At 43.3% G+C, this 12,403-nt stretch overlaps 2 protein-coding genes across 3 annotated transcripts; both read right to left on the reverse strand.

Annotated features, from left to right (window-relative positions):
• Positions 1–1,367: 1,367 nt before the first annotated feature.
• LOC103130429 (dopamine D2-like receptor) lies at positions 1,368–5,756 on the reverse strand. The gene is made up of 2 exons (XM_007541819.2): positions 2,655–5,756; positions 1,368–2,477 (listed from the first exon to the last, which is right to left on the reverse strand). Exons 1-2 carry the CDS (start codon positions 4,125–4,127, stop codon positions 2,322–2,324), a joined length of 1,629 nt encoding a protein of 542 aa, XP_007541881.1. The 5' UTR covers positions 4,128–5,756; the 3' UTR covers positions 1,368–2,321.
• Positions 5,757–10,075: 4,319 nt separating this feature from the next.
• Positions 10,076–12,295, reverse strand: LOC103130431 (pinopsin-like). 2 transcript variants are annotated; one of them, XM_007541823.2, is made up of 5 exons: positions 11,871–12,295; positions 11,612–11,762; positions 10,933–11,261; positions 10,574–10,819; positions 10,076–10,422 (listed from the first exon to the last, which is right to left on the reverse strand). In XM_007541823.2, the coding sequence occupies exons 1-5, from the start codon at positions 11,931–11,933 to the stop codon at positions 10,264–10,266; spliced, it is 948 nt and encodes a 315-aa protein (XP_007541885.1). In that variant the 5' UTR covers positions 11,934–12,295; the 3' UTR covers positions 10,076–10,263. The 2 variants fall into 2 exon arrangements, with proteins under 2 accessions (XP_007541885.1, XP_007541884.1); XM_007541822.2 differs by having other exon boundaries at positions 11,612–12,295.
• Between the last annotated feature and the right edge of the window lie 108 nt (positions 12,296–12,403).

A 12,403-nucleotide genomic window follows, 5' to 3' on the forward strand; every position in this document is an offset into this window, starting at 1 on the left:
TTGAATTTAATGATTTGCATGCTGTCATTGCAGAATTATGTTTTAATTAAAGTGTGTGTCTGCTTCTTGTTGGGAGGTTTGTTTCAGCGTCGACCGGATTAATGGGCTGGAGCACAACGGAGCGGCGCGGGTGTCCGGATTTTAAAGTCTGCTTTTAATGAAATACAAATCTTGTCATGGACTGCGTGTGTAAGGGTAACGAAAAGGGACAAATTTATCACACATTGTGCATTTGGTGCAGTGGATAGAATAAACAGTGCAGCTCTGCTGAAGCATCTATAAAATGACCTGTGTCTTTTTTTTTTAACTCTTCCTAACCCCTAATAATGGTGGTCACTAGAGCAGGTCTTTTTTTCTGTGTGCATCAGGGTGTTGATGTAACAAACGAAATATTTACACAGTTTAAAAAGACACATAATGTTTTTTCTCATTGACTCCAATGAAACACAAATGTTCCTGTTTTAGGTCCAAAATGATGCCAGAATAATGAGAATGAGAGTTTTTAGAGAGTTGTTCCCCATTGTCTTTTAACAAAGAAATTTAAATTCAGATTAGTTATCAAATGCTGTCAGACCTTAGTTTTTGCAGACATATCAGGAGAGTTGATGAAACAAAAACCAAAGTGTCTGGACATAAATGAGAATTGTTAGATTTGAAGAAAGGGGCTTGAATTACTAAAGAAGCTGCATCTTTTATTTATTTATTTATTTATTTATTTAGCTGCAGGAGGGACTGGAGCAATTCAAATAAAAACTGTGAAAAAATATACATTTAAGCAATTCAGTACATTAACACGTTACATAGATAAATATTAAGCTAACATTTCATTTCATTTCATTACATTGAAGGATCCTGGAATATTTTTGCTAATGTTGTTTAACACAAATATTTATGTCTGATTTTATCTGTCCTTCACAATAATTTGTGAAATTCCTATTTTAACATCCATTTTGCACGAGAGGGCTAAAAACTATAATATAATTTAACATTCTCCCTGTTTACTCCAGGTGTGTGTGCGTGCGCGCGCGCGTGTGTGTGTGTGTGTGTTTTACAAAGAGTGGATCATGAGGAGGAGCTGCTACATGTGAGGACCTGCTGGCCCAGCGGTGGGTCCTGGCAGCGGGGTCTCTGGAGACACATGAGCTGACCTCAGCGATCGTTTGACGCGGAGCTCTGTGGCGCCGCCCTGCTGAGCTGAATGTCAGTCTAAGCAGCTCCTCACAGCACGCGACGCCTCCACTCTGCAGTGTTTAGCAAGCGCTGAGAAGCCAGCAGGTGGAATATGGGAGAAAGCACAGCGGCGTGCAAAACAAAAGACCTCCTATAACCTCAGTGTAAAATAATAATAATAATAATAATAATAATAATAAATCCCCTTACAAAAGGGACTTAGACTAGTTTTTATTTTTTAATCAGTTACATCAGATGTGTAACACTGTGCCTTTAAAAAAACCGTTTCTCCACTGCTAACTCCTTCATATTTTGTCATGTTACAACTGGACGTTTCTGCTCACCGATACCGACCTTTAAGGTCTGACCTTCTGCTCTTTCATTTGACAGATTTTGTTTTCTAGAGAATATAAAACATGTAAGTAAAAAAAAAGAAAACTGTTTTGAAGGTTCCGTTTTCAAGAGTAAACGTAGGAATGACGAGATTTTTTTGACAAATGTGTATCATCATCATCATCAGGTTTTAATGAAACTCAAAATGGTTCCTGATGTGCTTACAGAAAATTATGATTAGTTTCGGTGCAATTATTGAATATGACAAAATAAGATCTATTTTATGTTTAACCACTTACTGAAAAAAACCATGAATTCTATCAGAAAGGACAAATTTGACGACTCTGATCTCAGGCTCATTTACTGATGTATCTCTAGTTGGAAACTGTAAAACTTCAATGTGTCTTATTTAGATTTTCTGTGACAAGCCAACGCAGAGTTGTTTATTTGTAAAGTGAAGAAACATAAGCAGTAATTCTTAGAAGATGGATAAAAACTGTTGTGAATTTTTATTTTGCCTCCTTTTAATGCAGTACCCCTAAATCCAATCCAATTTACAAATACAATTTATAATCTCCTGAACAGTAATTATAGTCCACATGTTTGTATTTTCATCCCAAAATTAGCAAATAAATCACATTTATGATCTAAGTCGTCTTTCACTCCACAGTTTAGCCAATCAGCCAACGTCCTCGTCAAACACTTTGGTGTTTGTCGCTGTAAATTGACCATATGTGAACTAAATCACACTTTTAAAGGGGCCATAAATCCAAATGTGTGCATCCAGTTTTATCAGAGTGTAAAAGTCAGAGATGTTCTCACTTCCTACAGAATCTGGATTTAACCCAGCTTCTTAGCTTGTAAAACTCTGAGCGAAACTGCGGGTTCACTGCAGCGTATATTATCGGGTCGCTCAGGGACGTGATGCAGGAGACAGACACCGACAGGATCTCCATGTCTTGAATGACTGGCGTCTGGAGGAAGGAAAAAAGAAAAAAGCAAACAGATACACAATTTGTGTGAGAGCTCTGCTGGATTTCGAGCATACATATATTCCTTCTGATGGAAGGATCCAAACGTGCCTTTCGCTCTCATATTTTGCACGGTAATGTCTTCTGAACGTCCTGTAAGAAGCTCACACACGGACTCACCTGCATTTCTCTGTTTCTGTGGACAAGAAAATTCACCAAGATGGTTGTGATCAGCGGCAGCCAGAACAAAAGGAAGGTTATGATGATATACCCGGCGCGTTTGGCCATTTTAGTTTCCTTCCTTTTCCTCGCTCTCTCCTTGCTGGCCTTCGAAGGCATGACGCAGACAGCCCCCTCCAACTGGGCCTCCTGGTTTACGGCTCCATTACTTTGGACAGGAGGCAGGGGAGGCTCTTGATCTAGCGTAGGCGCTGCCTGTGTTTCTCCTCCGGTGCTGTTTTCTTGTTTTGGGCCAGTCAATAAGACAGAGGTAGATTTAGGGAGCTCTAATTGAGTAGATGGTACAATAAGGAGGCTGTTCTCTTTGACTGAACTTTCAGGTTTCGGGCTTTCTCCGGTCTGATTTTCTCGGTTAAGGCTTTTTGACTTCTCCTGCGTCTCTCTGTCAGCAGACCTATCCTGATTTGAGGCTGTTGCTTCTGTTTTGTCAGCTCTGCTTTGCTCCGTTTTTAACGTTTTCTCCACAGTCTGCAGTGCGTCCGGCGCTGCAAGAGGGTGGAGTTGCTCCTTCTCCAAGTGACTCATCTCTACTGCAATTTTAAACCCAGGTTTTCTCTCAGGACTAATGGAGGCGCTCTGTGGGGCGACCTCCGGGGTCAGGAGGGAATTTTTACCAATTCTACTTGATTCAACAACACTTGTACTCAGGATCTGCTTGTTCTCACATTTGTCTTGCCCATTTTGCACTGCAGGGGTGTGCTTGTCTTCTTTTGAGTCTTTTGAAGGAACAGAAGTGCCTTCGTCAAATATCTTGCGATTGTGTGATCTCAGTAGAGCAAAAATGCGAGCGTAGAAGCCAGTGATCAACCCGAAACAGGACACCCAGAGAGGGAGCAGCACGTAGAGACCAACGGTGTCGTAGGTCGAGGACGCTCCTCTTTGGCCCTCTTTACATCTTACGTACACAGGTGAGTCTTTCAAGAACACCTGACAAACGGCAGCCAGTGAAACACCCAGGAGCCACGTAAGAGGAATCAGTGCCATCATCCGTCGTTTTCTCTGAGTTGTTTTGAAGGGATTCGCAATCGCCTGGTACCTCTCCGCGCTTATGCAGCCCAGCGTCGACAGCTGGATGCAGCAGCTGAAGGAGAAGGAGGCCGTTTGCGTGTCGCAGATCAGACGGTCCACATGCCCTCCGCGGTGCAGGGTCACGATGACATGCAGCAGAACCGGGCAGTCGACGGTGCAGCGCAGAAAGTCCACGACGGCGAGGTTCACCACCGGCGCATTGACAGACGTTTGCAGCGACTTCTGGCGACACACCGCCAGGATCACGAAGAGGTTCGCCGCCGTTCCCACAGCGGAGGTGATTAGCAGAACAAAACTGTTTGTCACCACGAGGGCGAAGTCAACGTAGGCCCCCCAAACGGTGATGTTCCCAGAGCCCCCTGTAGACGTGGGCGCCCCTCTCATCTCCGAGTTCAGAGAATCAACATGCTCAGCTGGCTGACTGAGCAAACATCGAGCGCTCTTCACACCACCTCCGACGAATGAATAATTGCGAGGGGGGGGGAAGCAGCGGCGTGGACGAGTTCCTCCAAGGTGCCCGCCCTTTTCATTATCACTCCGCAGCACCAGCGGGTCACCTGGGAGTCCTTGCTGTTCACATTCATTAACAACTCTGCAGTGTATTCACAGCTGAGACAACCGGGGGGCAATAAGAGACGGGCTGCTAATTGAAAAGCAGTTATATCACTATTGTCCCATCCCTGACATATATGACTTCATAAAATCAATCAGCCGGATACATGGCCTTGCATGAGGAGGGTTCACAGCCCTTGAAGTTTACCACATTACAATCACAAGCTCAGGTGAACTTGCGTGGGACGGAGTGTGACAGAACAACACAAAGTAATGTTGAGGTGGGACGCATATGTCACGCATTCTCATACAGCCTACGTGAGTTATTGCCATATAGACACATTTCTTGCTGTAATTACAAAACTTTAGCTTTATTTCTCTATCATGTAAAGACCAACTATTGTTCTTCGTTACTGAGGACCTGAAGTTCAGTGATGTTAGCTGGAGAGTTTCTGTGATTTGTAGTACCAACGATTCATTCTAACAGCTCTGCTTAGATCCAAATAACTTTATTGTAGTCCTGGTTCTTTGTTGTTGCCCAGTTGGAAAGTAAACCTGCTCTCAAGTCTTTTTCAACTTCTGGCAAGGTTTCTTCCAGGGCTGCCCTATTTGGCTCCATCCGCCTTCCCATCCACTTTGGCCAGCTTCTCTGTCCCCGCTGAAAATAACAGCTTCCCCACCACATCATGCTGCCACCACCGTGCTTCTCCAGGAGGCATTCAGGGTGATTATCAGTATTAGATTCCTGAAACCAAACATTTGGCATGTCACCCAGAAATCTCCATTGTCTCTGCCTCCCACATTCTGTTAAGGCCCAATTTGTGGACATTTCAACTAATATTTATCATGATGTTTGTTCTTTAATGTTCTCTAACAAACCACTGAGGACTTCAGAGAACAGTTGGATTTATATTGAGCTAAAATTACATACAGTTCAACTCTATTTAGCAGCAGAGTGACGTCCAATAGCAACTGGTCGTGGCTGGATTTAATTTTTGATTGTCAGAGTAAAGAGAACTGAAAACATCTGCCCACCATGCTTTTTACATGTGGAAAAATTAAAAACAACGGCTTATAGCACCATAATACAAGGTATTACCATAACATTGCTTTATTAACATTCATAAAGCAATGTTAATGCTTTATTAACATCGATAGTCAATGTTACTAAAATAGAAACAAATGCGATTTTATTTTTGTTTTAGTCTATTTCATACAATCCAAATAAAGCAGCCCAAGTTAAAGTTTGAGGAAGTTATGCGACAACATTTGGTAACACTTTATTTGAAGGGATGTGCATAATACCGACATAATACTGCCATAAACATGACGTAACACCTGGTATGAACATGAAGGAGTCTTCGTGAATGTCTGACTGTAGTCATGAAGTGCCATTCGATAAATAATGAAACTTTCAGTGCAAAGTTGACACTTTTAACGCAAGCTTTAGTACAACTTTGCATTGAAAGTGTCATTATTTACAACTGACACTTCATGACAGCAGTCGTAAACATTTCATGAAGACTCCTTCATGATAACGGGTGTTGTGTCTTTTTTATGACACCGCCATGTCAGTCTTATGCACACCCCGTCAAATAAAGTGTTACCAAAAGTTGTAGGGGCGTAAGAACCTTTGCAAGTTGCTGAAGCACTGTGACGAGCACATGATCGGCTGCCCGTTTAATTTGATTCAGAATTTAATGAAGGTTGAACGCCTGACACTGGCGATGCCAGATGGATGAGTTAAGAGTGGGAGCAATGCTGCCGGATTATGGTTGCATATTTTGTAATCCTGTTTGGAGATGCAGTGTGAAATGCTCTTTGCTTCAAAATGTGGAAGCTTATGGGCCGTGATAAATCTGGGATTAGATTATCACAATAAGATGCAGTCCGGACCATCCGGAACGTTACGCCGGGGAGAAATCTCTGACGAACCCGCGGACAAAAACGAAAACTCTTGGGAAATAAATTGCCTTTCATTTTGTTTCCGTCTCGCCGAAACATCACGACAGCATAAACCGAAACATGATATGTGGAGAATCAAAAGATGCAGCTTCATTATGAATTCAGTCCAACTCTTTCTGCAGGAAGTGGAAGAGGGGGAGCAACACTGACAACGTTAAACCAACACTTCCCAATAAAGAGTCACTTCAAGTAACTGGAGATCTGAAGATCCGGTGCAGCTAATTCTCTCACACTGAAAGAGGTTATAGTCAGTCTGTTTGACCTAAATCTCCTTACACCAACTCAACGAAAAGCAGCACCTTCCACAATTGCTGCCGCGTTTCTCAGTTCTGAGAGGCTAAGCTGATCCTGTGTGTGGTGAAGTGGGCCTGCGTTGCTCTGGCCACGTGTTTTGGATCGTTATTCTGTTGAGAAGCCCGGTAATGATCCGTGTTGAGTCTTCTAACGGAGGTCGCCGGATCATGTTGTTTAAAAATGTCCTATTTGGAAAGATGAATGATGCCACTTCTGAAAGGTTACCATGGTTACCCACCGAATCGATTTTGCATGTAGATAGCATCTCACGATTGTTGAGGGGACTCGGTTACAACAGGATGCCGTTTTGCTTCAGAGATTTGTATTTTTATTTTTAACCACAGTCCTGCTTATTGTGTTTATCCAGCCTCTTTCATCACAGCTCCAGCTGTTTTAAAATGTCTAAATATCACTCTAATAGCAAAGAAAAAAGCTAATCATTTATGAAAATATATATCTACCTTACTCATGTTGCGTCTTTGTCTTTATCAAGAGTGTTTAAGAGAAATGAACCTCTGTTGGACTTATTTGATCCCTTGGAAAAGTTTGTCACTGAAACACGAGTTAAGAAGTTACGGACTGTTAGCCTTGATCATCATTACAGAGTGAAGGAGAAATTATCATAAAGCTATTAGAGATTGAGATTTCCAAGCATTCCTGGATTAGGATTATGCCATAAAAGAGGACTTATCTTAAGACTTCTCGAGGATCTACTTTTTCCTTTCTTATTCGGTGATGGTTTAATCTTCGCAATTTGTGGACAGCTTCGTCATTCCACGTCTGAGACAATTGGATATTTTTGGGCTTTCAAATGAAATCTGACTTCCTCCTTGTTTAAAAACACAACAAATTTGATTAAACTGATTAAATAGGAGGACGGACTCGGAAACACGACAGACGATGTCTCTGTCACTTCACCGCTTCACACTGCTGACGCCTGGACAAAGCGAGGCGTGTGTTGGACTTGATTAAGTCTGAGTTCTGTTCACATGATCTGCAGTGAAAAGGTGAATAGCTTTTTTTTTTTTTTTTTTTTTCCCTGCACACCGGCTGCATACGATTGAAATTATAGCGACACGCAGGGCTGCAAGTTTTTGTGCTGCTGCTGTTTGGCTCACAGTGCTGGACCTTTCTGTAAGTATTGATCAGAGGGCAAGGCTGATTTCTGCTGACTTTAATCCATTTTGTTTTATTAGTTTATATATATATATATATATTCTTAGATTAATAGCTCTGAGATCATCAAGAGAGGCTTTGTGTGTTTATGGGATAGAGCTACATGCAGGACAATCTAAAGATGTGTGAATTTTTTATTTTTATTTTGTTAAAGGAGACATCCTCACACACGGAATGAAACCAGGTACGTTGCATTTTAGGAACAAAGGAGGTTTCGGTTCATTCCCGTTTGTCTGCGCTGTCTGGCTGTGATTGCTTTGTCTGCTCTCATTAAATATGCATACAAATGGAAAATTACAGACAGCGACTGCTCACACCACCAAACGGCTCTTTTCGATTCAGCATTTTTGTGTCTCCTTTCAACGCAGCGTGTGTCCAAACAAATCTGAAACAGATCAGAGAAATTAAATTGTCTTCACTGAGAAGTCTCACCGTCGTTGAATTAAATAGACAAAGAAGAACAAGAGCATCCGGTGGCGTAATGTGATTCATGTAACTGGCAAAGGAAGAGTATTTCTACAAATAGAGTAAAAAAATAAATAAATAAAAATGAAGCAAAGCAGTTTCCAGGTACAACCTTGATAAACATGTGCATAATCAATATCTTTAAAAGTGAAACTGATCATTAAAAGTGGTTACATACAGAGGGGCACATTTCAATCAATTACTTTTGTTTAGGTTTGTGCCTTACAGCTGATTAAAACATAGAAGTCATTTCCCTGCCAGCATGTCTAGGTGGGCCCCATGTGGGGAAAAGGAGGGCAGACCATATGGGTTTGTCCGCGGGTTCCACGATGGTCGCACATGGGTTTGCCCATGTAGGGCAACAGCCCACATGGGCCCTATATGGTGGTGGCCCACATGGGTTTGTCCATTTAGGGCCCATGTGGGGCCATCGTGGAACCCGCGGACAAACCCATATGGGACCCATATATCAGCCCTCCTTTCCCCAACATGGGTCTCACCTAGGCATGCTGGCTGGGTTTCTAAGACATTTGAATTAGTAAGGCCAAAGAAATAAATTTTGAATAACAAAAAAAAAATACTGTACTGCACCATTAATACTTCTTGACTGCTCTTTTTTTTTTTTTTGCATGAATTGCTGCGTCCATTCCTTGTGGCATTTGAGGCCGATTGGGGGTGGGGTGGGGATCAGTTCTGCTGCGGTGGCATTTATCTGGTTTGCATTGATCGCTGAGGTTTAAGTCAGATGCGTTTGCTGACCAGTCAAACCCAGTGATACCTCTGTCATTAAAGCAGGTGCTGAGTCCTCCTGGAGAACGAAATCAGCAGCTGAGAGAGGGAGGCTTGAAGTGCTCCAAGAACCTCGGACCAACATCAGCAGATGACGTGGTTCCTCCAATCCTCACCTGCTGTAGAACCTTAATGTCCAAATGGAAAAAAAACAAAACAAAAAAACTTTCATCTGAAACGGGACCTTTTTTCTCTCCACTTAATCCACTGCTGCTCAGGTTCAGGAATGCGATGACATGAATGCATCAGATGCATCCCGCATGTGGGTGGGATGGCTCTGAAACCGGCTTTCTACGGCACACCTTTCTTTCCTTCCATTCAAACTTTCGTTAATTTGCTTGGACACAGCACTTTGTGGACAGACGGCTTGTTGGCAATGATGTTTTGTGGCTTTCTGAACTCGTAAGCCGTGAAACATCTGTAAAGTCAGCAGTTTCCACCAACCAAGTACTGAATGCATAAACAGTACTGAACACATTTCTGCTCTGAATAGCCTTTCATGTTCATTTTCTGAGACACTGAATTTTGAGTTTTCAACCATTTTAGAGCTGATAAATACTGTGTGAAAAAAATTGAGCTCCTATGTCTTCTCCTTACGGTCCTGCTGCCATGTGGACAAATACACTACTGATTCATAAACAACCAATCAGACCCAGGAGGAGGGTTTTAGCGCTGTCAATCATGCTAAGACCCTCCTCCTTGCTCTCTGCTAAGTCACAGCTGTCCCACCAGAACAGAGCTTGCTGCTAATGCTCAGTCTAATTAGCATGGTCACCGATGATGGCAGATAAACAAGTTTCCTGGAACAGTAAGTCATTTCTCTCCCTTGGCTCTGATTGGTTGTTTTTGACTGGGAGCGGTGCTCAGCCTGGAGTTGGAGAATCTCAATCTTTTCACAGATTATCTCTCATATTGCACTGTTACGACATGGTGACAGTTTGAACATATGTGTAAAAAAACAACAACATATTTTTGTAAAAAGTTACATACTGTAGCTCTGAACCACATTCCTTAACATGACCAGAAATAAACCTCAAAATCATGCATGAGTTTCATTTCCAGACTGAATTCCCAAAATAAACAAAGTTTTTGGAAAACACTTTTATTCAGTGAGCTGCAGCTGCACATTTTGGAAAGTTTCCCTGTAAATTTCACCCTCCCCTCTTCATTCTCCCCCCCACCACTCCGTTCTCCACTTCGTTCTCCACTCCGTGTCCTTGACAAGGCGCCAACAATCGCTGTCAACAATGGCACCTTGTTTGTTTTGGCTGCGGAGAAGTCACAGAGGCAACACCTTGCTGCGCGTGCTGGCGCTCCTGCTCCTGGAAGACAGACAGCTCCCCCTGTTCAAGGAGCTCAGAGGGATACTGCTGACGCCGCTGGGCCCTCTGGGAACATGACGCCCGCACGACAACACCTCCAGAGCACACTCACGGAACTGTTGGATGTAAACACACACACATAAAGAGAGAGAGAGAGAGAGAGAGAGAGAGAGAGATGTGCTGTCAGGAAAATGTGTAGACAATTAAAAAAAAAAAAACTTCTTTCACCCCCCTCCCTCGTCTCAGATGCACACTGTGCCCGTTTACCTGTTTGTTGGAAAAGAAGTAGATGATGGGGTTGTACACCGGGCTGGTTTTTGCAAAGTACATGGGCAGAGTGGCAATGAGAGGAGGGATGCGCAGCTCCGGATCCACCACCACCACCACTGACAAGGCCGTGTAGGGCAGCCAGCAAACGAAGAAGGCCGTTATCATCGCCAGGACCATGGTGACGGCGTGATCGTTCTCACTCTTCCTGGAATGGCCGCCTTGGAGCTCCAGGCTCCTGTTCAGCTGGTGGGGGGAAAAAAAGGACATTTGAGCCTCCGTTTAACACCTAAAGTCTTAATTTAGACGAGTGATTTTAAAAGTGCATTCCAAGTGGTGTGAAATCTACAAAAGTCCACCTTTCTCAGGGATTTCAGCACGTGGAAGTAGCAGTAGATGATGATGGCGACGGGTGCGATGAAACAGAGGAGCGTGTACAGAATGAGGTAGCTGTAGTTGCTCCACGACCTCTCCTCCCACGCCAGAGAGCAGGACGTCTGGACGCCTTCGGGACCGTAGGAGCTCCAGCCGAGTAACGGGGCGACAGCCCAGAACAAGCAGAAGACCCAGAAGAACAGCAGGCCCTGCAGGCTTCGCCGCATGCTCAGCCTAAAAGCAGCTTTCGGGCGGCACACCACGTTGTAGCGCTCGAAGGCGAGAAGGGTCAGAGTGCAGAGAGACACCAGGCCTAAAAAAATAAAAATCTAAATTAAAAAAAAAAAATCTAAATTTCAGGATCGAAATTGAGAGAAACATGGATGCAAAACAACAACAATGGAAGGGTTTCTAAGCTAATGCCAGGAGTAAAATTCATCTTCAGCAAATCCATGCAATACATTGATGTTTAATTGTTGTAGCATGTCAAGATGTAACTGTTGGGGGAGGGAGGATGATTCATTTTGCAATTCACTAAGAACTGAATAAGTGATAAACTGGAGGTTTACCCAGATGCCCCCCGCCCCACCTCCCACCCTAAATCTACACACAGATATTTTAGATGTTTCTTTTTTCTTTTCCCATTGAGATTCCCATCCTTACCGAAGTAATTCACAGAAAATCCCTGGAAAACGCAGGCGGCGTGGCCGATAAAGTAGGAGCCCTGGTAGTTTGTGACGGTGGCGACCAGCGAGCCGCACAGGGCGATCATGAGGTCGGACACCGCCAGGCTGAGGATCAAGACGTTCATGGGCTGCAGGAGAGAAGCATTCCTCAGCATCACAGCTATCACCAGTCCGTTGTTAAAAACCGAAAACACCGTGTTGATGAACATCAGGAAGGAGAGAATGCTGTAGCCCACCCTGGGGAAAACGACGGGAGCGTCGGTCACCGTGGCTGTGGGGGGGCTGCTGTTCCCGTCCATGCTGGTCGAATGATCCTGTGAGGCTCTGAAGTGATCCTGCAGGTTTTATCGTTTGTGATTACTGCTGCCTGTTGGTCTCATCTGATATCTCAGATTGTGCACCTGTCTAATTGAGAAAGCAAAAAAAAAAAAAAGCAATATGGGAAATTGACTCTTAACACGATTTGCATGGATTAAACCTCCTTAACCCAGGGCTGTAATTGTAATTGGGAAGTTCAGTGTGATAAACAGCAATCAGACCTCAACACTTTTTTTTCCTGAAAACTTCAAAGCTTCTAATTTGTAGGAAGAAATAAGCAAATATATAAAGTATATAAATATTTGAGCGGAGCCAAACAAATACAGTCAAAGCTGAATGTAATTACTAAAACACTTAAAGAAAAAACCCTCCAACATTGGAGAGGAAGGATTGTAATGCTAAAATGACACATAAAATTACAAACAAATCACAACAAACTACGTGATTTCAT

The sequence above is a fragment of the Poecilia formosa genome, unplaced genomic scaffold (genome assembly GCF_000485575.1).
Source record: "Poecilia formosa unplaced genomic scaffold, Poecilia_formosa-5.1.2 Scaffold635, whole genome shotgun sequence".
NCBI lineage: Eukaryota > Metazoa > Chordata > Actinopteri > Cyprinodontiformes > Poeciliidae > Poecilia > Poecilia formosa.